Genomic DNA, 27881 nt, shown 5'->3' with positions numbered 1-27881 from the left:
AGCTCTAATGCGTTGTTATCGAAAGCGGCGGAGTGGAAAAGATGGGGTTTAATTCGGCATCAGGGGCTAAGTCTCAACTAATTCAAAACGTCATGCCCAAGATTTATTAGGCATCCTGTTTCCCTTTCAAACATCTGCGGCCAACTTTGGTTCAGGTCGAGTAAATAGAACAAATGTGCAATGATGTATTTGTTCATGTCAATGATGTCGGGAACGGAGTCCTTGGCTTACGATCGATGAGGTTTTGCCGTTAAACAACATGCAACAAACTAGTTTGCGCCGTTACTGAGACTTTGTTACTGTAACTTACTTGTGTTGTTGATAGACTGGAGAGACTTTCAAGTTTGTCCAACAGATGGGGCTACTTTTGAACTCCGTTCAATGCATGTAGCATAATACGGTAACTTGAACTGGTTGCCGACCAGTGGGGAGAACATGCAAACTCCACAGGAGCTGGAATCGCACCTCTGCACTGTGAGGTGGTAATGCTAATTATGACCACCCCCCTCAGCCCATATCGACACCACTTTGACCTTATAATTAAATGTCAAAATAAGGCACTTGACAGAGGAAAGTCCCATTCGCACGTTTTTGGTTCGCACCCATTCGGTTCAATTCATCTTTTTATAACAAGAAGAAGAAGAAGAACCTAATGCATTTTATTTAAGTGTTGTTCTTGGCACTCAAGGGCACCATCCATTAGTTTGATAAAAGAACAATAAAAGTTGGAATGAGATGTACTCGTTCACCTTACAAAAACAAGATGGAGGTAAATATGATCCGTGTAGGGGGTCCGTTTTTTTTTAAATCGTCTGATATCGACAGAGGAGTGTGGAATTAGTACGGGGGAACGCGGCGATGCTTTTCTTTCTCTTCATTGAACTGTCTGTTTGGTTAAATAACCAGTAGCAACTTGAATTTGGGTAAACATGTCTGTCATGGTTGGGTCCACAAAAAGTCTCAAGAAGAGTCCAGGAAGTCTGCCATTTTGGTTTTGAGTGGCCATTTGCAGGGCATTTCCTTGAAAAGACAACTTGAACATGTCAGGTGGCACCAGCATTTCAGCACTTCCAGGGCTCCTCCTGGAAGCAGCCAAATTAGTTGACATCTTTGCTTTTGGCATTTTCGGAGGTCTTTGTGGTTGGGTGGGGGACAGAGGGGCTGGGTACTTCTAAGGATGATGTACAGTATTTGCCGCATAACAAGCAAGAGGACGTGACATACAAGCCTTACCGGGGACCTTGGGCTACAGAAATAGTGGTCTGGCCTTTACTGAGCCACTGTGGTCACCAATTGCAAATGAAAAAGTACTGCAGATGTGTGTTTGAAACCTTTTGACAGGCTGGAATGATGCCGAGGAGCATCCTCGCTGACATTTGTACCAAAGCAACTCATATTGTACTCGCCGAGAAGAGAAAAGGCAGCTTTTTTTTTCTTGTGTGGATTTTTTTTTCCTCCCTTGTGTCGTGCACTAGTGGACGTTATTGAACCGGAGATGAGAAGTCTGAATCCTGATTCCAGCTAATCCTTTGATTTGGCTGCTGCATTCGAAAAAAAGAGAGAAGATCTCTGCTTTGTGTGCCAAGGTAATTGGACTGACATCACGTAATTGGGTGTCAAGAGAGAAAAGAGCAAGTGGTCGCACTCCAAATTTTCACTTTTTTTTGTGGTTCGGGAGCAGACGTTTGCTCCTGAATTCTCATTGCATTTGTGTTCGATGAAGGAGTTAGTGATGAGGGCCAATCCATATTCGGAATACAAAGCCTTAAAGTTGTGAAAAGTTGTATGTTTTTAGATAGAGTCATAATGTTCATCAATGTTATGAGAATAAAGGTGTATTTTTTTTAAGGGACTACCGGAAACGTACAAAAATTCATTTTTTTAGATTGTCATAATCTTATGATTTGAGTGTTTTTAACAAAAAGATAAAGGTTGTAATAGTAATCATTTTATGATTTATAATTACAAAAATAAAGTATTTTTTGTAGAGGTTCAACATTTCAAAAGTTAAAATTTTTGATGGGGAAAACATTTTTTAGTGAGTCACAATGTTAAAAATTTAAAAATAAGATTTGTCTCAAAACCATACACAAGACATTTTTTTTCTATCAACTAATACGAAAAGAATTAAATTATGACTATTCAGTAAACATATGACTTGTGTAAAATATATCTTTTATTGTCTGAATTATTAAAAAAATAAACACATAAAACTAAACAGATACAATTTGTCAAGAAAAAAAGAAGGCCTTTTTCTTCTTCTGCTCCAAAGTACCAAGTGACAAATAAGACTTTGATTCTAGTGCTGGTTTGTTTGCTGCGATCGTCAACCAGTTATGGAGTCAGCAGTTGATCGATTTGTTTCCCCCTAAAAAATCCTCTGATGGTGAGTGGGATTGGTGGCAAAGCCTTGGTCCTGTTAATCCTGGCCTCCGCTGACCCAAAGGTATTTCAAATGCCCCTCCGGTATGGCCATAGAAAGGCCGGGCCTTTTATAAGCATGGGCTGCGTAGGAGGGGGTTAGCCAGTCCATGAGGGCCAAGCCCTAAACATACGAGAGGATCTGCACTCGTCCAACCTGTGAACTGCTCAATTTATGTCTTACTGGCCAGTGGGCAAACATTCAATCAATCAGCATTTGCAGTGCTCAAGCCTGCTTTCGAAATGTTTCACTGCAACCTGCACAGGACAATCATACTTTAGCTGTCATGATTGCAATTGTGATGCCCGTGTTGCCGAGCAACATGAAATTTGGTAGACTTGTCGATCAGGAGGGGCGACCCGGTGGACGACTGGTTAGCACGTCGGCCTCACAGTGCAGAGGTTCAGGGTTTGATCCCGGTCCGACTTTCTGATATGGAGTTTGCATGTTCTCTCCGTGCCTTCGTGGGTTTTCTCCGGGTATTCCGGTTTCCTCGCACATTCCAGAAACAGGTGAACAGAACACTCTTAATTCTCCCTAGGTGTGAGTGTGAGCGCGAATGATTGTTGGTCAATGTGTGCCCTGTGATTGGCAACCAGTTGAGGGTACCATCTGGGATAGGCTCCGGCATGCCCCGTGACCCAGGTCGGGATAAACCGATCAGAAAATGGGTGGATGGATGCAATTTGAAAATGAGCCTCTGTCAAAAACACGTATCCTAGCTTCATACTTTACCCAATGTTGCCGGTTCGGCCTCCATCGCCAATCTGGGTACCCTTCCATCTATCTTTCTCCATCCTTATTCATGCAATAGTCCTCTGTCCATCCTCATCCTTTTCACACGCTTCCATCACAAAATAATAATAGTAAAAACTTTACTTTTGGAAATCCGAGCCATCAACATGGTGGGCGGGTACCGAGAGACCTACAACACAGCCAGCTTTCTTAACCGGCTGGATTGTTCGTCCGTGAATTGGGTGTCCGTAGGCACTTCATTATGTTCTTTGACTGTACTCTAGGTGGCAGTGTTGCTATAAAAATACTGTTGAGATCAACTAGCTTGTAAAGAAAATACAGTGTTTGGCTACGCTCTGGCCTTGTTATTTTGCCTCCCAACACCACATACTTAACCTGGTTAGGGACGATTAAAGGGACGGACGAAAACCCACTTCCTTCAATATGTCCTTTTTCAAAAACTTCTCATCCTCCGTCCCAAAAATGGGTGTCCGTTCGGGACGGAATGCCCATCTCTGCTTAAAAGGCAAGATCAAGCTCGGAAACATGCATCGCCACTGCTTGTATGACAGCTAAGAATGTTTAAAATGGTCCTTAAAACATTGCCTGTACAGTTAATAAAAGGTTGAAAATTAGATCAGTGGTTCCTCTGTACTGCGTGGCATTATTATTCTGACTCCACCAACAGGCTTGTGAAAACTGTTGATGGTTAAAGCTACAAAATTAAAAAAATGCATACGACGTTCATTCCCAATAATTGTGTCAAGATGCAAGCGCAGTACGCCAACAGGTGATTCTCACAAACGTGGAATGCGCACATAATCAAAGTTGCGCACGTGCCATATTGATGACGACAGAACACATGACTAACGTGCTGATATTTCCCGCCAGACATGCAAAATGAAGTAATGCGCGCCACCAGGGACCCGTAGTGATGATCCATCACGTTAGGTATTATCACTCACATTATGAAAAAGCGCTTCGGGTTCCAGTCTCATGCTTGCTTTTCAACCCGCCCGCTATAAACAATCCCATCCCCGTTTCATGATTCAAAGAAGGTTGTAGAACTTCTGAAGGGCAGGGAGGAACAAAAAATCTTTAGCGATGCTAATTACGTCAATCAACAAGCGGGAGGCTTTCCAAGTGTTTCCTGTTAGCCGAGCGGCGTTCGTGACAGCAGCGCGATTAATTGAAACATTAGAGAGCGGCGGGAATGCGGCCTTGGCTGAGGCGTCCAGTCCAAAGCGGCACGCAAGGCTGCACAGACGTCCGGCGGCAGCAGCAGTAGGGCCAGATGTCACTTTGTAGTCAAACGTTGTGCTTGCATGTGAGGCAGACACCACAGAAACGGTTCTCCAATGGCAAGGTTTGCATCCCTACTGGGTATTTTTTTTTTCAGTTTCAGAATGGCCATGAGTGCTAATTAACTCTCCTGTTACATTTGGGTTACTTTTTTTAGGGCTGTTGGGGGCGGGGGGATATGGCAAAATTGATCATAGCTCAATTTGATCAGGTGCATGTTTAACCATTAAAATGAGTCATAACAGCAGTGATAATACAATCTATTGTCTTGTAACCGTTTAGCGTCTAGTCCACCCCCTTCCGATTGGCGCTCATTTCGACAAGTACCCTCGTATGAGTGCATCAAAGTCCTGGAATTCGCCCCCAAAATGGCTGCTTAAAACCAAAATGGCCAACTTTCTGTTCAATTTTGGCCATGGGTCTTTGCAACGCTTTCACGTATCCTGTTGTGACAGACAGACCACCGACTACATTTCATGTTGACCAGTGGAATTGGTGTCAGGGGAAGGGTTCGTTCTCCTTTTATGATGAGTTATCAAATGTCGGTGTCATCTTCCGAACAGAATGACAGATTTCCTGAATCTTTTCACACTCTTGTCCTTGAGACTTTTTCTTTTCGTCGCATTATCATGTTTACTCAACTTTGAATTTTTTCAAACTGCTTTCAGGGTCAAATTTCATACATTCCAGGAATCATCAAAATGATTTCCCAAATTTGACACCATGCCCCTCCCACTGAGATGGCATAGGCAAAAAAAGCTTCACAATTTTGTATGACCAATCTGTCTAGGACATGGGTTTCCGTTTGAGGCTCGTAAAGGAGCCCCAAAAATATATATTTTGAAAGTTAAAAAAATCCACTAATAAGCGTAGGAACAGGTGCCAACCCCCGAGTATGAGGAGTCAATTGCCGAGCACATTCAGGCATCCTTTCTCCGACTTAACTTCAATCATCCTATCGAGTTTGCGTGATAGTTGACAAGATGGCCGCTGTCAAATCAATACACGTTTTTTGTCACAAGTACCTCTCTTTTGAACCCAACAAGATGACCGTTGTCAAATCAATACACGTTCTTTGTCACAAGCACCTCTCTTTTGAACTTAATTACTGTGATCTTTTGGACATTTATTAACTTTTTGCAAATGTATCTCTTCTTCAAACTTTAAGGGAGCATTTTCTATACGTGATTAAGAATCCTTTTGATGAATTGTATCACAAGATTGCCGTGGCCAGGTCGATAGTTTTCTTTCAACTTTCACAAATGTGTTATATTCGATGACAATCTGCTTTTATCCATCCATCCATCCATTTTCAGAACCGCTTGATCCTCACTAGGGTCGCGGGGGGTGCTGGAGCCTATCCCAGCCGTCTTCGGGCAGTAGGCGGGGGACACCCTGAATCAGTTGCCAGCCAATCGCAGTGCTTTTATCAATACTAGAATTCTATTGACTTAGACTGATATTTTGGATGAAACCGCCACTCTGTCTGTGACAACATCCGTCAGTTATTACCCATAAATCAACACAAGAAAGTCATTTTATTTTCTGTGAATTCCATTTTCTTACTGCTTTTTTTTTTACACTGCGTATGCCCCAAGTAAAACTGCATACATTTTCCAATGGTCTTAACACCGATTGATCACACAAATCTCTACGCAGGCAGTGGAAATCATGAAAAAAAAGGTGGCTAGGAAAGTCAGCAAGTAAATATGTATAATATGTACATATTTAATCCTGTTTATCCTGTCGTAAGGCCCACCGATGTCCTATAATAGTCTGCAATGAGAAGCTCGAGTAAACACAATCAATGCGAGACTCCCACCCCAAACAATCATAATTGTTGGAATAATGACAGTCTTAGTCGTTAGCAATAGCATAGGATTGACTTTAAAGTCTCCAAAAAAGAAAAGAAAGATGCCTCTCCGTCTCCTTCTGCGCTCTCTTAGTCCTGGATTACAATCTCTTCATCCATTATTAATGAAGTTAAACTACTAGTGGCATGCTGAATGTGCTGCACGGGAGATTTGTGGCTAATCCAGCGCAAAACAGCCCCAGTCACATAATGAAGGAGGGGGAGGGGGGCCACAAATGTCAACAGTTTCACACTGGGACTGGATTAAATGCCCCCCAGATCTCTCTCTCTCACACACACACACACACACACACACAAAAAAAATTCATTGAATGCAGCACACACATGCACACTCTTTATCACCTATCCTGTGATGTATCCCAGCAAATGGATTAGTGAATCTCAAGTGCAGATTGAAGTGAAAGGCCAAAGGGTTGTTCAGGTCCACTTGTGACATTATTCAACACTGCTTTTTCATTAAAAAAATTAAATAAAATAAAAAGGTCCAGTCTATGCTTGATCATATTAATTATTCTTATGGGAACAAGTGGATGCTGAACACACACAGTCTTTGTGGTGTAGTGGTTTGTTCAGGTGCAGTCCGGCTTTGATTTATCCTGTGGTACATTCAAGTGCAGTCCAACAATGACTTTGAGGCACAGTTTATCATGGTGTTCAGTTGTGGTACATTCTGGTACAGTCCAGTGCATACTTTGGGTCGTGTTGAAGTCAAGTGTAATCCAATTGTGACTCTCATTATGATGCATTCAGGTGCATCATAATGAGAGTCACAACTGCATTGCATTCCTGGTTGTGGTGATTTCGAGTTCAAGATCAAAGACTTTTACTCACCCTAAACTTGTACATTTTATTCAGGTCACTGGACGCCAGAGTCCAGGCGGTGGTGCATTCAAGTACACTCAAACGATAACTTTTACTGAGACAGGCTGAGGCACAATCCAGCACAGCTTTCCGGCTGTGGTGCATTCAGGTGCGGATCACCTTGGAGTATTTTTTATCAAGCATTTAGAAGTGGTAAATTTAGGGACCATACAATTTGGGGACTTTTGGTTTTAGTGTGTTCAAGCACATCAAGGTACAACTTTCACTGCAATACACTTAGTATAGGTGCACTGGAACCCGTGCATTGAAGAACAGCCCAACTGTGATCATCTTCTTCTGTATTTGTCAGCACAAAGTCCAGCTCGGGGAGGGAGGCTGCGTTGCGGGGAATTCAGGTGCAGTGCAGCCATGTGAGGCGGCTCCGTGAAAAGAAAGGATGAGCGTGAAAGAGTGGAACTAATCACAATGCGTGACATGAGCCTCGCATCCTAATTTGGGATTAGGCGTGTTGCATCCCACCCATCAGCTTCTCTCTCTGCAGGTGATGTGCACAACACCGGCTTGTCTCCTTTATTCATTTTATTATTATTCACGCATTTCTTTTTATGTGTATTGTTTTATTTTAAAATCCTGCGAAAACTGGTCGCTTTGGTCTTCATGCTCAGGAAGAACCTTATTCAAAATGAGAGCTGTTTCTTGGGTACTGATTTATGCCAATGGCTCCCAGTTTGATACACGCTCTCGAAAGAACACATTTTCTTCAATTACCTTCAACATGTGTTGCTATTGTACGACATTGATCATGGATATGATTTCTCACAATAATTAGGAAATAGATCAATCGCGCAACTTTCACTGGTTGTTTTTCCAGTTCGAGCAAGAATCCTGCTGACTTTGGGAGACATTTAACACAAAATGGCTGCATCCAGTCAGGATGTCTGAGCCAAAACAAAGATTAGCGGCCAACAGCATCTACATGTCTTTCACTTTGAAGCAGCTAATCTCAAAACAGGTTTGGATTAGCGCTCTCGGCTCAACACATCTGGATGAGATGTGCCGGGAAACAGAGTTGAGCACAGTGAGGTCGAAGAACTTCCATCGGGGCGGAAGTGTTTAAAGTAGGGGGTGGGGATCTGTTTGTCAATCCGAATGGTGCCCATTTTTTTGGTTGGCCGAGGATGATTTACAAATTAACAGTCAGGACTGAACCATTTTTGATTCAGCTGTAACTCTTTGACATAGGCTTCAAGGGATAGGTTGATGTAAACATCATCGCCAAATGTTTACAATTTTTTGTGGAGTGCATGGGCTAGACCTTCACACAAAAACGGTGGGGTAGTTTTTGTATAATCCTGCGCACAAAACTACATTTTTTAAAAAAGCTACTCAAAAAAAAAAAAAGGTCACTGTGGACGCTATCACACATGGCGGCGCATCTCTATTAGGACAGAAGTGATGCAATCGTTCCACTCACAATGTCGTTGTTGATGAGAACCGCCACATGTAAAACACAATGACTAGAAATAATTAAGAGTTTGATGAACGATTCCGCAGCATGCTCGGCCACAGTCATGCACTTGTAATGTTTCACCATTTAACTTCTATCGTGAAACAATAAAAGCCAGCTGAATGATGAGACATTATTCACACCCCCAAAAATTCCGTGGAATGCTTAGTCACAAACAGTGATGACGGTAATAAATAAAAGATGTGACTAACTAACCTTTGTCACATACTCTCATTACTTTTTTATCATGACAGCGGTGTTAACATTCCTGGCCCCCCCGCAGCCCCCGAAAAAAAAACACGCCATGTTACTTTTATTTTTAGGTCAGCGAACACACAAAATCAAGAAACAGTGCTTCCGTGTTTGTTTGTTTTCTAAACTCAAAATTTGCTTATACATAATCTTTAATCACTTTTAATTAATTGCTAACTCCCATTTCACATACTCCATTTCTTGCCTTTTTTGCTTAATTCAGCAGTTTTTATTTCTACACATTTCATGCATCTGATTGGCCTTCCACATATTTTCTCTCGTCTGCCAAAGCAGACCAATTAAGCGCTAAGCCCGTTCCCCCCTGGTGACCTTTTGGGCCCACCTCAGGTCCACTGACAGGAGCGTTAGCGTGCTAGCTGTCCTGTTTTACATGTTATCGACAGGGCCCGCGAGGCATCATAGTCATTTTATCACGCCAATTTCATTCTTGGCCGCGTCGCCCTCAGGCTGGTACATGGCAGCTTGCCATTGATTTTTTTTTCCCCCCTCTTCCTCCCATAATTGATGAGAGGCGTGCCCGGGCGATTTACCGGCCCCCCTCGCACCTGTGATTAAGGCCGAGGAGCTGTGTGCTTATGCATGCATCGGCTAGTGAGGCTTAACGAATGCCGGACTGACTCGCAGTGAGGTGTTCAATTTAATGTTGTGACTTGAGTGAACCGCGGTGACTGCGGCTGCTCACGTAAACACGCAGACCCATGAGGAATTTCAAGGCATTCCATGTGAAATGTACTCCTGTTGCCATTCATTCACAAAAAACACCACCTTGAACAACAGAAATAAACGTAACTAATAGAAATAAGAAAACTTCAATCCCACACAACATTTACATCGACGGGTCGACCAATAGAGCAACTGCAGCAGCTCCTCTCATCAGTTATTTATGAAAACCGGCACCTTGCGCAATAGAGTTGAACAGAATGACTAATTAACCCAGAGCAAAAGAAACAGCTCACACACTTGGTCACGCATTAGCACACGCATGAACAAAATGTACAGTACATGTCACAAAAATGATGTGGCCACTCCTCTCACCAGTTATTGCTAGTGACTACCTCCGCGCACTACAGATATGAACAAAACCCAGAGAAAAAAAACAAATAGTCCACAGCAGGGGAAGGCACGAGCACACACCAAAAGTGTGCGTCAAACAAGTGGTGCGATCACTCCTCTTGCCAATTGCTCAAGATAGCCGCCACCTTGCACCACAGAAATGAACATAGCCACTCGAATCCAGCGTAAAAATATGCCAGCGCTTGTTTACCTAAACGCAGGTGTAATTTCAAGGCGACCTGCGCCAATCTGGTGGCCACCAAAGGCACAATGACACCATCTGAGGGGATTTCCTGGTAATGATAATCACAGAAGGCCAGCAACACTGCTTCTGTGGACCGCCAGCTAGCACTTCGCGACCATAGCTCCCCACTCTCCACCTCCCCCACCCCTTGGGTGCCGCGACAGAGACGGGAGCGAGCGGGATGAGCCGTAAAGCCGCTCAACGAGCTGGAGGGCTATCAAAGAGAACACCCTTTTAATTTGCTTAATTTACAGGCGGCGTTGCCACCGCTAATAAGCTTCTCAGAGTGATACTTGACAAAGTGATTGGAAGGCGTGCCGGATGCGAGCAATTGGAACGCGCACTGGATGCTGTCAGTTCCCGTTTTTGACACTCAAAAAAACGGGTGGGCAAAGGTTTGTGTGCAATTTGACTTTTAAAATGGGCAGAGGGGCCAGGTCATTCAAATAAAACGGATACAAAGTGAGTGTGAAATGTGTATGTTTTAACTGCAAAAGCATATTTTATTTGCATTTTTAATTGCATCATTTAGTTATATATTTATAATTACAATGAATGAACTTATTTCATCAAATGAATTCTGGGAAATTCATTTTACGAACATTTTCGAAAAAATGTTCATTACCCAACTTACCCAAATAACCCAACCAATGAATTAACTAATGAATAAGACGAATTAATTGATTTTACTCATTTGAATTGTCATTTTGAATTGGAATATTTATATCTAATTAACCAATGACTTCATAAAAGAAATTAAAATGTCAAATGTACATTTATATGTTGCTCATTTGACTAATATTGCTTTATATACAACTAACCAATTCAGCACTTATTTCATGTGACAAATGAAAAACAAATTAAAAATGTAAATACACATGCAAAATAGGTAATTTTACTAATACAATAGGTTCTTTGTCATGTTATAATGTTTTAGTCTATAATAACTACAATGAATCACCCAATTATGTCGACATAAAATGTTACATGCAAATTTGGTTATTTTATGCACATTTTTCTAATTATTTAATGTGGTATTTTTATTTATTTATATTAAATTAATAAATACAATAAAAACTAGAAAAATATTTGTAATGGTTTATTTTTCCGGGGTTTTTTTGTATTTTAGGAAAAATACATTTTAATAATGTAACCATGTATCCTCAATTGTGAATGTTATTTATCATCAATTTAATTGATGAAGCAGTTCTTTAACTTTGTGCCAGCTTTTTTTTAATAATTATTTCATACCAAATGTTTCATTCAATAATTGAACATAAAATTGAATAAATACATTTGGTTCATTGGTGACTTGACCACAACAACTACTATGGCACTCACGACCATGTTAACGAATGGCCCTGACTTGACTAAACGCTGCTCAAAAGTCAAACTAAAACTATTTCACATTATCAGCTCATCAGCTGATTTGTGGCTTTTTTTGCAGAATGCTACAAGATGGCCTCACGGTCACACATAGTGCTATGTGTGACTGTGAGGCCACTTGGGTTTGTTCCATGTGGTTTGAGGCCAAAACAAATTTAAAAAAAAAAAAACAGCCCTGAAAAAACGATTTCTGCACGAGAATGACGACAATATTGCGTCCTGCGTGGACAGTTTGACATATTTGTTTCCGATTCCAGCAGAGCATAATGGATTCCTGCTGCCGTGGTGTCAAACAATCGGGCGCCTTCAAAGCTCTACGGAGGGGACACGGGGATTAATTTCACAACAAGCGACACGATTTGGCTGGAAGTACATACGCTATGCGGACATGTGGACTTTACAGCTGCAGGAGGTAACAGAGGAAGAAAATATGGAGTGTTTAGTGCCAACTCACACTGGCCATAACAACTGCGCTTCAGCCCCTCGCCACTTAGTCACTCCAGCTGCCACCTTGCACAATGGAAATAAACATAACAACTAGCAATTCACATTGCTCGATAAATGTCTCAGTCATACATATGCATGCATCAGAATGAATGGGACTGATTCTCTCATGAGTTTTTCCACATAACTCCACTGTGTACAATAGAAATGACGAGAAATCCTTCAGAGTGAAGACAAGAAGTTCACTGTATGAAACACAATGCTGGTGTCATGATGTATACGAGTGCTCATCTGGCCAGTTTTTCGTGATAATCACCATCTCGCACACAACAGAAATGAGCCAAAGGGCAACAATTGCAGAGTCAAAAAAAAGACCAGTGCAGTCACACACCAAAACATACTTTACACTGTCAAGTAATCAATGCGACCATCCGCCCCTCTCGACAGTTTTCCATGATAAACACCACCTTGCACAAAGAAACAAAATGTCTTCAAATTATCAGAGGCGGGCATCGTGTCAGACTTACGGAACGTACGTCAGTCCATCACTGTTTCCATAAATATTTTAGGCCTAGCCACATGGAGTCGGCGACAGCCAATCGACATTAAGAATGTTATTTCCACATCACACACGGGCGCCGCACAAGCCGACACACAGCCAAATAAAGAAAAAAAATATGTAAAAGAAAAACAACAATCACACACACACACTGCACGGCAATTGGTGAAATTAAAACAATTTTCGACACATGTCATGGAGGTCTGTGGGACTAAAAGGTAAACAACACAGGTTTCTTTTTCTTTTTGTTTCTGTATTTGGCTGCATGTCAGGTGTGCGGCACCTGCATGTGACGTATGACCAGAAAGATCCATTTGGGACGCTGTTTGGTTGTCACTGACAACATGGACATACTGGGCCGGCCTAAAACACTGACTCCAGAGCACTGACAAACTCACCGGACTGGCGATGCTCGCCTCTGCAAATAATGCAGGCGAAATAGGGCTTGTTCTGTCATGCATGTCAAAAATGTTATCAGAAAATCAAAGTGGCCATACCTTTCACCAGTTATTCATGATAACAACCACCTTGCCACAGGTGTCAAAGCCAGGTCCTGAAAGTAAAACTCTTCCAACAGTTTGGCTTTCGTCACAGGTGCTTCTACTCAACAGGCAGGAAAATGAGCGCATCTGTGGCTGGAGCCAAACTGTGGCAGGCTTTTTACCTTCTGGACCTGGATTTGACACCTTTGCACCTTGCACAAGAGAAAGAAACGTGATGTCTCTGAAAATTGCACTCAAAAAGGGCCTGTTGAGTCAGACACAAAAACATATACAGGTATTCATATAATGAATGTGACCACTCCTCCCGCCACTTTTCCATGATCACCATCACCTTGCACAATACAAACACCATTGACTTCTCCCCTTCCGTCTTCCTACTGCTTGGTCCCGTAGCGCCACCGACAGCCAAGAAACATGAAAGCGTGTTTTTAAAAGTCGACACCTCCAACAGGCCCGGGCTCTCGTTAAGAGTCAGGAGAGGTCGCCGGTGGGGCGCGGGTCACCCTCGCTCCTTTCTCACATCAGCGGCGCTTTCAAGTGTCCTTCGCAGTCGCCGCGGATGACAACAGACGATCAATAATGCGCTCGAAATGAAAAGAGGGAGCGAGGCGCCGCTTCTCTCTTTTTCCCTCGCTTTCTCCTGCTGCAGCCCCTGAGGCGGAAGATTTGGCAGCCGCCGCCGGGCCTCCTCTGAACTGGAGGCGCTTTGCACCTTTGTGTGCGTGAGAACCACCAGACTCCTGACAGCTTGCCTTCGCCACCGCCTTCCTCTATGAAGACAACATAAGAACATCACCACCCTTAGAATGTGTGTGTGTGTGTGTGTGTGTGTGTGTGTGTGTGTGTGTGTGTGTGTGTGTCTCTGTGTGTGTGTGTCTCTGTATGTGTGTGTGTGTGTGTGTGTGTGTATGGAACTGTTGCATGCATCTGACAGCGTACATGTGTGTGCATGCATACATGGGAGTGCGACTGCTGAGCTAGTGTGTGTCATTGGAAGCTCAGGGTCATAGTTCAAGTACTTCTGCGGACAACATGTAAAATGACAACTCGTCAAAAACATGCATGTCTCCTTCCTGAATTGCTTCCAAGGCTCCATTGGGCAAGGCACCCACCCCCACCCGACAACTGAAAACAAGTCGATTTGAGAAACACACATCAGTAGAAAAATGACCTCAGAAAAATGTCAATAAAACGAGGACATGGATAGTCATAGGTGTTTCGAGCCCCATTTTAGGAGTGCTTGAGCACTCCTAAATTGAAACCAAGAAACCTTGAATTTTGTGAGATGATTTATTCTTTTGTTTTACTATATATCCTTTAAAAAGGCTCGGTTATACTATAACCATAAAGTACATTGTTGAAATGTAATATTTTAACATCAAAAGTAGCACCCCCCCAAGCCCCCTTCAACCTTGCCTCAAAAAGGTTTTGTTTCACTCAATCCTTTCTCCAAACAGGCGCTTGGCAAGCAATCTGCTAGGAGTAATACACTGCCTTATGTATGTACCTGGCTTCAACCAGGATATATGTGGAGCAATTAAGTTCAACCAATCAAGGCTAACTCACGATACTATAATGGCCCCTTCTCATGTTGCTGCATTGAATTGTAGCTCACTGTTTCTGTTTTTTGGGAGGAGCTTCCTGATGTTTTTTTTTTTTTTTTAAACAAAGAGAGCGCTACTGTCTTGGACTGAGAGAAGCTAGCTGTTGTTTGTTGCGTCAAGATGCTACTAACAAGCTATTTTTTAATTACAGTTACATTTCGAGAAGAAATGATTTCATTTTAAATTATGTTAGTCTACCACATTCAAATTAGTAAATTCAAGGACTGGTTTTTTTTCTGTGTCAGCGAGAGTGAGGAGAAAAGAGAGAATATTACATTCGTATTAAGATAAGATATCCTTTATTTGTCCCACACTGGGGAAATTTACAAGATTTAAGATTAAAATTATTTGCAACAGTCAAATTCTGTTAACATGTCTTTTACATACTGTGCATTGAATTTCAAATAAAAGCCCCAAAAATAAATCCAAGGTACATTTTGTGCATCTTTCGTCACTGTAGGGAGTTGGTTCACTTTGTATGTAGAGGAGCTGCTGAATCAAAACGAGTCCCCCCCCCATCCCACCCCCTGAAATTTGTCAGGTTACAATATGTTATTATGACTCTAAAACCACACACACAACAACAATCCATTCCTCATATATATGGCTATACTTTAAATAACCTTAATCAGATTTGATGGTTTCATCACAGATGTTCCCCAAAAGTCATATGCTTCTCGTCCAAAATTGTGAGAATTTAATTGCTTTAGAACATTGAATGGATCTTGCCTGGCACCCCTAAATCCTAGAATCGCCCCTGTGTGTAGCTGTGTAGATATCTAACCAGCTAGTGCCACCAAAAAGGCAAAGACCAAACAAAACATAAATGTTGGATGCTCACTGACTATATTAACTTCACTGTGAGACAAAGTCAAATCTATGTCAATTTTTTAAGGCCTCTTCATTTCTCCTGGTTCTTTTTCATTCATATAATTCAGCATTGTATCCTGTTGCATTGTGTGGATTTTATTATCACCGTTTGTTTGTCCTTCCAATTGGCCAGTCAAGTTGGTGCATGCGCATTTATCACAACAGAATGGGGCGACCTTTACTGAGCAATTAAATAATATGTTTGTTTTCCAAAAATCTTACGAAAACAATGTGTGTGTGCGTGCGTGCATGCGTGTGTGTTCGCGTGCGTGTGTGTGTGTGCGTGCGTGTGTGCGCGCGCGTGCGTGTGTGCGTGTGTGAGCACGTGGGCGTTAATTACCACTTTAATAGGGAGTATGACTAAAAATGTAAAAAGGGGATTAGAAGGAGAGGGTGGGTGCACGTCCGGTCTCTGCTGCACTCCTGACTTAACGTACGAATATTGTCGGGGGGGGTCGTGCGTATTTTACGACTAACTGGTTCCACGTGTAAATATGAGTGGGGAGAAAATGGGCCACTAATGTGTTGACTTTAATTGCAGTGGGGCTGATTTAGTCGTTATTTAGGCTCTTCTTGTGCCGCCCCTGGGTGCACTAGCACACCCACTTTCAGGCGCACGCAGGCGACGAGAGATGGGGGGGGGCGGGGTGGCGAGGGGGAGAAACGGAGAGTCTTTCAGAGCGGAAAAAAAGTTGGGGCGTGCAGAAGAGGAGAAGAAGAGCAGCAGAAAGAGTGCGTGGACTTGCTCCCTGACAATTTGTTTGGGGGGGATGAAGTTTACCCTTTTGCTTTCTTTATTTTGGGGATAAAACAAAAATCGACGGCGACAAGCAGGACGTTCCAGTTGCGCACCATATGTGTGTTTCGCACGGTGGAATTTATCTCATCAAGCACATAACGATAGACGGCCACGCGTGGTAAGGCAATGTGCTTATTTCTGTTCTTGCTGCCATTTTTCATATAAGCTAAATGAAAGTGACCATCGGTTGTGGGACAGTTGCACGCATGGTACTCAGAAATGCGCATAAATGCCTTTATGACACTCATGACTGCCTTAAATAATTACAATAATGGCAATTAGTATGTTAGTAGAGCGTAATAAACACACACACACACACGTGTATGTGTGTGTGTGTGTATATGTGTGTATATATATATATATATATATATATATATATATATATATATATATATATATATATATATATACAGTATTTATATTTATAATCGACGTAAGAAAGTGAATATGGTTTCTACAGGAGTCAATTGCGTGTGGAATATACGAAAGGTTTTGCTTAAATGGCGTAAGGAGAGCGTAAATATGTGCCTTAAATGATAATAATCATGATGTATTGTTAGAATATTGGGAAATACCACATATTTGTAAAACGATGTTTTTTTTAATTGAAGACACGTTACTATGGTGTCAATTGAACGTGCGTTAATGAATAAAATTTGCATAAATTACGAAATGAGGAGAGAAAGTTTGTCTGAAATTATTTAATTGATGATGGAAGGCTACATTTCTTTAAATTAATTGCAAGTGAACATGGATTCAACAATGTCAATCGAACATAAAAGAAGTGGTGAGAGGTGAAAGTTTTTATTCATTGATGACTATGATGATTCATTAAAATTGAAATCATGTTTAGTTTACGCTGTTAATTGCACGTTGGGCTTTTAAATAAGAACACATGACGTGAGTGGAGGACTAAGTTAGTCTTAATTAACGCTAATAATGAAGATTGGTATGATGAAAATACATGAAAACATTTTTTTAAGAAAAAAAGAAAAACAATTAAATACTTACTCTGCTCGACAACAGTAACTCAAGATAAACGCGAGGTTACTCGGTCACTCTCGTCCAAAAAATGTATACATAAAAAACTCCATTTGTAACATAATAATTACGTCGTCACTCTCCTGTCCATTATACCATACAATATTTGAAGCAAAAATAAATAAATAACGAAACAGGAAGCGTTCACAGACCCGCGTGTGCAAGGACCGGCTTTCTGTGTACACCGGGCCAGGTGCCATGATCACCCCAACCCCCACCCTTCTCACCCCACGTCAAATTACAAACGACAGATGGATGTATGAATTGGTGTTGAATATTGTTGTTAAGAATATGACAATTAGTAGGTGGCCAATATGGAGTTAAACATGTATTTACTAATTATATAATCACATGACAGATATTACAGTCACTGTGGTACGGAATTGTGCAATCCTTCATATTTTTAGGTATGAACAGCGTCGTTTGTTTAGTTGTGTCATTACTCAGCAAGAAGGTGTTTGGCACATTATCTCAGTGGAGGGGGTAAAAATACTAAACAGCCCAATAAAGTGGTAGAAATTATATAATGTAACCTTCTTGCTGTCATATTTTATGAAGACGTGTAAAAAGTGCTGTCATATTTGCATGACGGAGACGACGAACAGCAGGATGAGGAGAAAATGGCGGCCGCTGACATGCAAATTTGCATTATCATAAGCAAACATTCTAATAAAAGCCCATCTGTGTTGGCGTCCTATAATGAATTTTGTAATATGCTCACGCACCCACACACTGACATCTCAATCAAGAGCCTTAATCCGGGAGATTTTAGCGCAGCCACGTCACGCGCACGCGCGACATACTGTACACATGACGAGTAAATAACACCTTTTTGCCAGTGATTGAAATACGCGAAAACATCAAGAAAAAAAAACGTGACCTGGAAACGAAAATGTTGATTTTAACCCCTGACTGCGACAATATTGCTGCTTTTATTGAAATTGATTTCAATTGTTAATATACATCGATTGCGCACAAAATTACATCGCAAACTAAATGTTCAACATATGCATGAAAATAATTATAAACATTATTTTTAAGCGTATAATTTTTCATATTGTCTCTATGTTGTCTTTGTCATGTTATTACACAGTATGTGTTCCCTGTTTACCTCTATTCATTTTGATTTTCTTTGTTTGTTTCCCCATGTGCAGAATAGGTTTCCTCCGTCATCATGGAGTCCCACGGCCGCAAACTGGCCACCACCTGCGCACAAATAGGTAAAATATGAATGCATATGCAGCAACATATTGTGCTTTTCTTTCTTTCTTTCTTTTTTACACGGACAAAATTAATTTGAAATGGACAATTTGTTGGAAAATGTCTATTAAAAAGGTTTGATGTCATTTACTGGGACGCATCATCGACACAAACATATTATGTAGTAATACCAAATTAAAGACAAAACTCACCAAATTAAAATTAAATACAATTGAAAAAATAATAATAAGAGCCCGCCAGCCCATTAAAAAGTGGTCTTCATTTGCTTTCGTTGCTTTATACTTTAAATTGACACGTTTTTTAAACAAAAAATATGTATGATGTGAAAGATTGTGCAGTAGCGCGTTGGAATTTCGCGCCTGGTTTCACACGGGTGAAAGAACTGTCAGACTTGCAGCCGATACCTCCTGGCTATTCATTGTCTCATCCTGACATCTGGTGGCCAGTTGCGGATCTACAGCAGCACCAACGAGCGCTAAAAAAGGCCTTATAAACAGGCACGATGGTCGTCAATTTTCAGAAGACAAACAGTCGGTTTAAATCGCAAAAAAGCACAACAAAATACTGTATGCCAAATTCTCATCGAACAACATAAAATCGACACGATTGCTCACCATTGCAAATAATGATGATAACTCTTTCGTATATGCGTGGGTATAACTTTCAGCATTGAGCCGAGGCGTGTGTCACGCTTATTGTTAATGACGATTGATTAGGACTAATAGAACGTGACAAGCAGTGTGTGCGCATCCGAAACAGTGCGTGTAATGTATGCGGCTCTCGTTGCGCTCTCCACTCTGGGGAAAAAGCACATGTATAATGAAAGCCATTCGTGAGCAGGAATACGCTAATGGAGGAATGTGATGTGTCCGTAATCCTGCCTAAAAAGGCTTGTCGTCCTCCCCCGCCTCTCCATGCACCCCACCTACTCCCTGCTTTATTGACTGAATTGTTAATTAATGGCCCATGTAAAGCGGAGACAGGGAAGATGAGGAGGCGTCCAAGGAGGAAGACATAATCCGCTTCAACATAAAAATAAAGCTGAAAAAAGACTAATACTACTATTTGGACGATTAATGATAGCGTCGTTTTCTCATGCATCTAAATTGAATGACTCGTCAGGACATGGCTGCACGTGAATGGAAAGATGGACTTCATGGTCGATGAAAATTTCATTTAAAATAAAGATACACTCGATCGAAAATTCACTTTTGTGTATATTATACTTCAAATTCTCAACAAGAGTCCATGTCAATTTTTTTCTGCAAGATTTTAGATGGTTTTCCTCGGGACTGTGAAACTACAATGTACAATTACATTGACATACTGTATAACTTGCTCGACGGACATTTTTAAAATCGGAAATTAAGGAAAATATTTTATGAACTTTTGTCCCACTCATTTAACAAGGGGTTCAATAACAAAAATGTTTACAACATCCCAGCATTATTAAACGTGAAAACAATTTACAATTTTGGTACAGATTCAAAAACATGAGAATGACCAGCATGATTTGCGTTAGAAGACCAGATCTGGAGTGAAACCAGTTCCATCACGTTCCACCGACCGAGAAATTTCAATTGGCGGTACTGGTTCGGATCGGCTTTGTTTCCTGCCTGAATCACAGCCCAAAACGAGCTCGTTGCATCGACGGCAATGGCCCGGATCACCACTTATATACGCATATTCTCCGAGGGAGGCATCACAATTGTAGCATGTCTCGATCGAACTTGAGGCGGGTTCTATTTGCGCTGAACTTATTTTGGGTCTTTCGGGGTCGTTTCTGACGCGATGGTTCATCTTGTAGTGCAGCAATAGTGCACTTTTAAATGGGTTGAAAGATGCTTTTGCTTCTTTTTTTAAGGGAGTTCGGTTACTGAGAGAGAGCCTCTCGTGGCGATTTAATTTTCAAACTTTTATTTTTTTGCTCTCTTGTTGTTTGTTTGTATGTCTTGGTCTTGGGCTGGGGGGGGGGGGGGGGGAAATTCCTCTTCGACGCCTCAAGCACGCGCCTGTCAAGGTAGCGAGTGGGCAGGGCTATAGACAGTGACGTCAAGAGAGCGAGAGAGAGAGAGAGAGAGAGAGAGAGAGAGAGAGAGAGAGAGAGAGAGAGAGAGAGAGAGAGAGAGAGAGAGAGAGAGAGAGAGAGAGAGAGAGAGAGAGAGAGAAAGAGAGTTGGAGGGGGTTGTGCTCGCGCGTCGCGCTTGTGCGTGCTCGTCCCCGGTTCCAATATCATCTACCTGTCCTTGTCACTCCACTAGTCAGCCACCGCCCGCCCGCCACCGCCGACGTTAGGATGGCAGCGCCCCACGGTGGCCCGGTCTAAAAAGCAACCCGGAGTCCGAGCATTTTCTTGACGGGCTTAAAAACACATAGGGGAGACCCTCGCTGTCGGGAGCGGGATTTACAAAACACTCTTCTTTCTTTTTCTTTTTTCTTTTTTTTTTTTGTGCGTTGTGTTTTCGGGGAGCGACCGATGAACTCTATGAGGGATCCTTTAAATCTAGACCACCACCCGCACCACCCATTTACGGGGACTAAACTCGCCTCCTCCATGGCGTCCGGTTTGCAGCCGTTGGTGCGAGCCGTGGACTCCGGCAAGCACCGCATGGACGCGCACGCGGTGTCGGACACGTCCAGCCCGGAAACCGTGGGTAAGAAATAAGAAGACAGGCAAATGGGATACAGGAGAGTTACTTGCAGCGCAGTTTGACATATGCAAATGAAGGATTAATTGGTGGCTCTTATGCAAATGACACACTAAAAAAAAGACCACTTCATGTATTGTTTTGATTGATTTATTTTGAACAGAGAAAGAGAAAAGCCAGAGCAAGAACGACGACTCGTCTGACGACCCGTCGAAGAAGAAGAGACAGCGGCGTCAGAGGACTCACTTCACCAGCCAGCAGCTGCAGGAGCTGGAGGCCACCTTCCAGCGAAACCGATACCCGGACATGAGCACTCGAGAGGAGATAGCCGTGTGGACCAACCTCACCGAGGCCAGGGTTCGGGTGAGTCTAAACTGCACAGTTGGAGCCACATGTTACATTCTGTCAAAAAGACGATTAGATTGAAGGAGGGACAAAGCAACTGCAATATGAAAAACATAAGACGGTTACCTCCTTAGGACTTTTGTAGCTACACATATATAATGAATAATTAAGACGTGTGTCTTTGATTTAATTGCATAATAATTTAATTTTGTTACATTGCAATCGCTCGTTTCTGAAAAAGTATATTTCAAGTCAGAGCGCATCATGAGTACAACTGCATGTCAAAATTAGTACCGAGATAGTTTTCATTGACATCCATATTTTCGACATAATTGTTTGTTTTTTGAAAATGCGTTTAAGGAGGACAATTAAAGATTTAAAAAAATAACAAAAGAAATCAGTATGGCCATTGAATGTTGTATTTTAAGCATATTTGAACGTGTGAAAAAAAACTTTCAAATAAGCGCACATGAAGAAACGTAAAACTACTATTCAGAAATGGTACAAAATGAGACCCCTTTCTCTGCGTTATAATTGCACCAGTAAAAAATAAAAACATTTTGGAGCACGATTAAGCGTAAGCGTATGCCAAAAATTAGAAAATAAGACATTTGAGTTCCCTCAAGGAACAAAAATGTGACACGTGTATGTGTAAAACTGCTTTAGAGACTGATATAAAAACATGCTTTTGTGACTTTCAAAAAAAATGTTCAAAACAGTGAAAGTTAGACATGTTTCATCAAGTCCACTCATGACACACAAACACGCATGAAGGCTTTTTGAAAGATAATCGCACGTGAAAAAAAAACATTTTTCAGAGCAGAGTAAAATGTGAACATGGTACATAATAATACAATTTTATTAGGAGTAAAATGTCCAAATAGTCCACAAACGACATTTCATTCGAAGTATAAAGTGAATGTACGACAAAGTGGATTTTTTTTTTTCTTCTATCCTTTTAAGTGCTGTTATGCAATTGTATTTGCAACAATGGGCATTTTTTTCGCAGAGCACGTTATTAACCTGCCTATCAATTTCTGTAAAGCTAAATATCACAATGGTACAAAATGTTGTTGTTTTTTATTTGATATGTCGCTGCCCGGCGTACAATGAGAAGTGCAGCCAAAATAAAATTGCCCCGTGACCACCACCTATCATTTATTGAAAAACAACTTGTCTATTCCTTGAAATGTTATTTCAGGGGCTTGTCTGTTCGGCGGGCGTGCATGGCGTTAATGTAACAATGTGTCCTCCGCTCAGATTATCTGAAAAACAAATATGCACGCACACTTGTTTAAACACACCGCTGCCTCGAGCCCAATTCAATCACATGCCGCTTAAATTAATATTTAATATAATGACAACCCCTACAGGGGAAGATAAATAGTCGTTCCCCTCCCCATTCTTTTTTTCAGTAATTCACCCGAGCAGTGCTGTCTTGTCTGTCCAATTAGAGAGGTGAGCGCTCTTTTGCGTGTGACGGGAGTGACAGATACCGCGGGTGTGGTGTGAAAGAGGTGCAAAGCTGCTCATTTTGGGACACTGTCGCCAGTTTTTGAAAGGGGGAGGGTGCAGTTAGCGAGGAATTGACACTAGTCACGGAGGAGCGCGCGCGTGTCTCTGTGTATGTGTGAGTGTGTGTGGATTGTGTTCTGATAAGGACCGAGACAGGAGACGAAGAAATAACAACACAAAAAGCTCGACCGTCCCGTGCAGCAGAATTAGCTAGAATAATGCTGTGATGTGTATTTGTCAAATATTATACAATCACATAGCATGTGTGAGCTTGAACGAATGTCATTCTGATAGTACAATAAAACAGACAAAAGTACATAAATCAATCAAAATATCACGTGCAAGCAATAAATATTGAATATTATTAAATTAACATGTGCATTTTGACACGGGGCATGCACAATAACGTGTTTTGTTTCAATCATGCTGCCTATAAATGTGTCGCGGGGACGTCTTTTTTTAAAGCCCATTATTCGATTCGTGAAGCCACTTGAAAGTTGAAACATTCACATATTTGAACATATTGAGGAACTATACTTGAGGGGTGTTTTTGGGGTCATACGTGTTAAATTACTGTAAATAAAAGACGCCGTTGACGGTGGGACGTGCAAATGTGTAAATATTTTCCACAAATAAAGGAAGTGCGCAAATTTAATGTTGATCCTGCCACCTTGAAAGGTGAGTGTTTTTTTAAAACGCTTATTCTCTTGAACGGCCTTAAATGCAAACATTTAAAAGTTTGGACCTGAACAAGCTTGTAAGTACTAACCAAGCCACCAATAAATGTGTTTGTGAGACATTCTTACATTCGTTACAATTTAGGTTTTGTTTCCCTAAATTGTAATTTTGTTTATTATTATTAGTTTTTTATTATATTGTTATTATCGGCATGAAACGCGTGTCTATAAATTTGTGTCTTTATTGGTGTAGAAATACTGTAATTTAATACGAAATCTAAAATATAATAGCCCACTTAGGTGCAGCTCTAATATATATATATATATATATATATATATATATATATATATATATATATATATATAATTTTTAAATACAATTGACAATGAATGAAATGAATATAATATTAACTAAAAGTAAAATTAATGTTAATGAAACAATTTGCACAAGTGAGTTAGTTTCACTAAATACAATCAACGATTGGTCATGTCGGTAACCAAATACGCACAGTCAAAACAGGACACGACTGTTCCACATTTTGTGGGTGCAGAAATGCGTTTTTTTCCCATCAGTTCATTTATCACTATGATCATTATTAATGTAAATTAAGTACTGCACTTTGTATGCAGCGATGGCTGTCTGAAAGTGCTCTATAAATACAGTTGAGTTGAGTAAACATTAATGTGGGTTACAAAGAGTGGACGTAGCATTTTTACAGCAAACCCCATTATTATTTATTATTATTATTATTATTATTATTATTATGAATGGTCGTGTACCTTTGGACACGGGTTCTTTCAACAAGAATAATTCATACAACAATAAACAATGGTTAGTAGGTTGTCATTTTGCACGTGCTAAAAATACAAAATCTACGGACCGACTCCCTAGGTCAAGAAAACTACTGGTCCAAATTTTGGGGTGACTGTTTACAGGTTGTTTTATTTTGCAATGCATAGTGTCTTTATGCGCAAAATTGAAAATGTGCCCTCGCTGAGCGGCTGCAAACGTGGCTCCGGGAGACTTTCTGACCTGCTGGAATGTCCGTTTGTCGTGATTTTGATGGGGGGGAAAATAACGCCGCGTGTGCGGGTGTCCCCATCCCCTTCCTCTTTCTCTTTTTCTTCCTCCTCCTCCTCCTCCTCGTGCTCCTCGTCAGGTCTGGTTCAAGAACCGGCGCGCCAAGTGGAGGAAGAGGGAGCGTAACCAGCAGGCCGAGCTGTGCAAGAACGGCTTCGGCCCGCAGTTCAACGGACTCATGCAGCCCTACGACGACATGTACCCGGGCTACACGTACAACAACTGGGCCGCCAAGGGCCTGACGTCGGCCTCGCTGTCCACCAAGAGCTTCCCCTTCTTCAACTCCATGAACGTCAACCCGCTGTCGTCGCAGGCCATGTTCTCGCCGCCCAACTCCATTTCGTCCATGACGTCGGGCATGGTGCCGTCGGCCGTGGCGGGCTCCAGCCTCAACGGCCTCAACAACCTGAACAACCTCAGTGGGCCGTCGCTCAACTCGGCCGTGGCGGCGCCGGCGTGCCCCTACGCGCCGCCCACGCCGCCCTACGTCTACCGGGACACTTGCAACTCCAGCCTGGCCAGCCTGAGACTGAAAGCCAAGCAGCATTCGAGCTTCGGCTACGCCGGCGTGCAGAGCCCCGCCACGAACCTGAGCGCTTGCCAGTACGCCGTGGACAGGCCGGTGTGAGACGCGCGCACCCCACTAAAAACAGCCCACCCCACCCCCACTCACGCCCACCCTCGGGGGTAGAGAGAGAGAGAGAGAGAGAGAGAGAGACAGACAGACAGACAGACAGACAGACAGACAGAAATTACCACACTGAGCGTCGATTTTCCCAAAGGGGATGTACAGTGATCCAAAACTCAAATGCCAGTCATGGTGGTCAGGTTGCATCCACAGGAACAAGAGACTCCTATTATTATTGTATTCTGGTTTTTTCCCTTCCAAAAAAGGGCACTTAAAACTGAACCACTGAAAATGTTTGTTTTTGTTTTGTTTAAGTTTTATTCCCCGATTTGTTGTCTGAAAACTTGTGTATATATCCAAACATCTTCATAGATGTGGTTCAATTTATTAACGCATGCGTGGTAGGGAATAAATAACAGTGTTTTGCTTGCAAACAAAAGTAAAAAAAAAAGAGGGGGGTGTAAATACTAAAACGCACCGCATTGGTGGGTTTCTAACATAATATAAAGTTATTATTATTCATGTCTGTGTGAACATTTTAGACTAGTAATCCTAGAGGAAGAAGAAGAAAAAGCGCATTAAAATGTTCCTGTAAAATATTTGGTACGGATCGCGCCCCCCCACCCCCACCCAAATGTGTTTTATTTAATGGAAGTAAATATATTGTTCAAATCCTTTCTTGCTTGTTATTGAATCATCTTTTGCTTGGGTTGCCGTATATGGAGGGGCACATGCGACCACTCCACTTGTGTGACTAATTTATAGATGGTGGGCAACAATTGGGCTGCGCCAGTACACATCAACGCGAGCGGCACATTACGAGTCTGAATACATGTCTGTCTGCCCCGGAATCAACAAACAGGAGACACACAACGGGGGTGGGAGGTGGGGGGGGGGTACATTTTAATGGGAGGAAAAGGGATTGGGGGGGTCTTAACCTCACAAAATATAAACAGGTACTGTAGATACATTTGGGCAAAGGTGCTCATTTGCATTAATGCATTGTTGCATAACGCAAGCATACCTGTAGATGACTAATCAAACTGTCCAAACACGGATGTTTCGGCGGGGATTTTCCAACCGTGTAGGCCTGGGAGGACACACCTTCTCGTGGGTACAAGCAGTTGCAAGCTCCGGCGAGGGAGCACCGCGTGGAGGAAAAGATATACGGACCCTTTTCCCCCCGATGACTGTCGGCTGTATTATGATTTTAAATATCGATTTTATTCTCATAATAAAAAAAAAGTAGAAATGTTCGGCAAGAAAGGGGGATGTAGTCAAGTCCATTCTGCATTCCAAGAAGGGAAAAAATAAACAAGAAGGCGCAATTGCATGCACTCATTGTTGCATGAATTAAAAACAACACAGCGTGTCAAAACATGGAGGTTTCGGCGCAGGGAGTCCATCTGACAAACCGAAGATAAACGGCCTTCGCTCCACTACAAGCGGCCGCATGCATGCACCGGCGAGAAGATGGCGTTTTCCACAAATATATATGTATTTATTTCCCCCTCTCTCTGTCCATTTTTAAGCTCCAGCACTCTTTGTTATATCGCTTTTTAATTAAAATAACCACACATACTCTGCATAGCAAGAGAGAGATGTTGAGTGTTAAGGCAGTGAGTAATGCTGCATAATAATAACATTAAAAAATATATATAAATTTGGGGCAAAAGCACACATTTCATATTAACATGATTGCATAACTTCAAAAAGAATAATTCACAAACGTGTTAACATATGGAGGTTTAGGTGGGGACTCTCAGCGTCCGAGCGAGTCAGGGATGAGACGCCGTCGCTCGGCTCGCAGGCGACCCTAAATCCCGGTTAGGATCCACTACACGGAAGATGAATTCTTGATTTTCCCCCACCCCTTTCGATGATTGTATTTAGTCTTAAATAAATTAAAATAAGAACACATTCTGCATAGAAAAGAGAAACAATTACATGAATTCATGCGTATTCTGGTAACGTTTAATTAAACATTATGCAAAGATATTTTAGGGGTGCCAAAAGTGGAAATCTGCACAGGCTTCACCAACGTGTCCAAACGCGGACGTTTCGACGGGGCGTGCCCGGTTGAGCAAGTCGGGAAGAAAAGTTACGTCCACCCGGTTGGAATCTGCCGTACGGCCGCTGGTGAAACTCAGATTGGAGGATGAACCGCTGAGATTATTTGGGAGTTTGTTTAGGGTGTTAACTCTATTGTTAAGGTACAATACATCTTGTGATATTTAATTAAAATAAACACACACATTCTGCATGAAAAGGAAGGGGGCAAAGTTGCTTTAAGAACTGGTGTCATGTTGGAAGAAGCCTCCGGGGTCAC

The 27881-nt window shown here is 41.9% G+C and overlaps 1 protein-coding gene and 1 long non-coding RNA gene across 3 annotated transcripts; one reads left to right on the top strand and one right to left on the bottom strand.

The window, feature by feature from the left end:
- The first annotated feature begins 16312 nt into the window (after positions 1-16312).
- pitx2 (paired-like homeodomain 2) lies at positions 16313-25670 on the top strand. 2 transcript variants are annotated; one of them, XM_086137452.1, is made up of 4 exons: positions 16313-16514; positions 18592-18657; positions 21470-21669; positions 25004-25670. In XM_086137452.1, exons 2-4 carry the CDS (start codon positions 18612-18614, stop codon positions 25550-25552), a joined length of 795 nt encoding a protein of 264 aa, XP_085993578.1. In that variant the 5' UTR covers positions 16313-16514; positions 18592-18611; the 3' UTR covers positions 25553-25670. The 2 variants fall into 2 exon arrangements, with proteins under 2 accessions (XP_085993578.1, XP_085993574.1); XM_086137448.1 differs by lacking the exons at positions 16313-16514; positions 18592-18657 and adding an exon at positions 20738-21312.
- LOC147208566 (uncharacterized) lies at positions 21443-25035 on the bottom strand. Its single transcript, XR_015103828.1, has 2 exons — positions 24877-25035; positions 21443-21680 (listed from the first exon to the last, which is right to left on the bottom strand). It is a non-coding gene; the product is annotated as an uncharacterized LOC147208566 (long non-coding RNA).
- Positions 25671-27881: the final 2211 nt, after the last annotated feature.

Source organism: Hippocampus guttulatus, chromosome 2, assembly GCF_054856545.1.
Source record: "Hippocampus guttulatus isolate MCC_2025c chromosome 2, RoL_Hgut_1.0, whole genome shotgun sequence".
NCBI lineage: Eukaryota > Metazoa > Chordata > Actinopteri > Syngnathiformes > Syngnathidae > Hippocampus > Hippocampus guttulatus.
The sequence above is the reverse complement of the archived record's forward strand: the minus strand, read 5'-3'. Positions and strand labels throughout refer to the sequence as shown.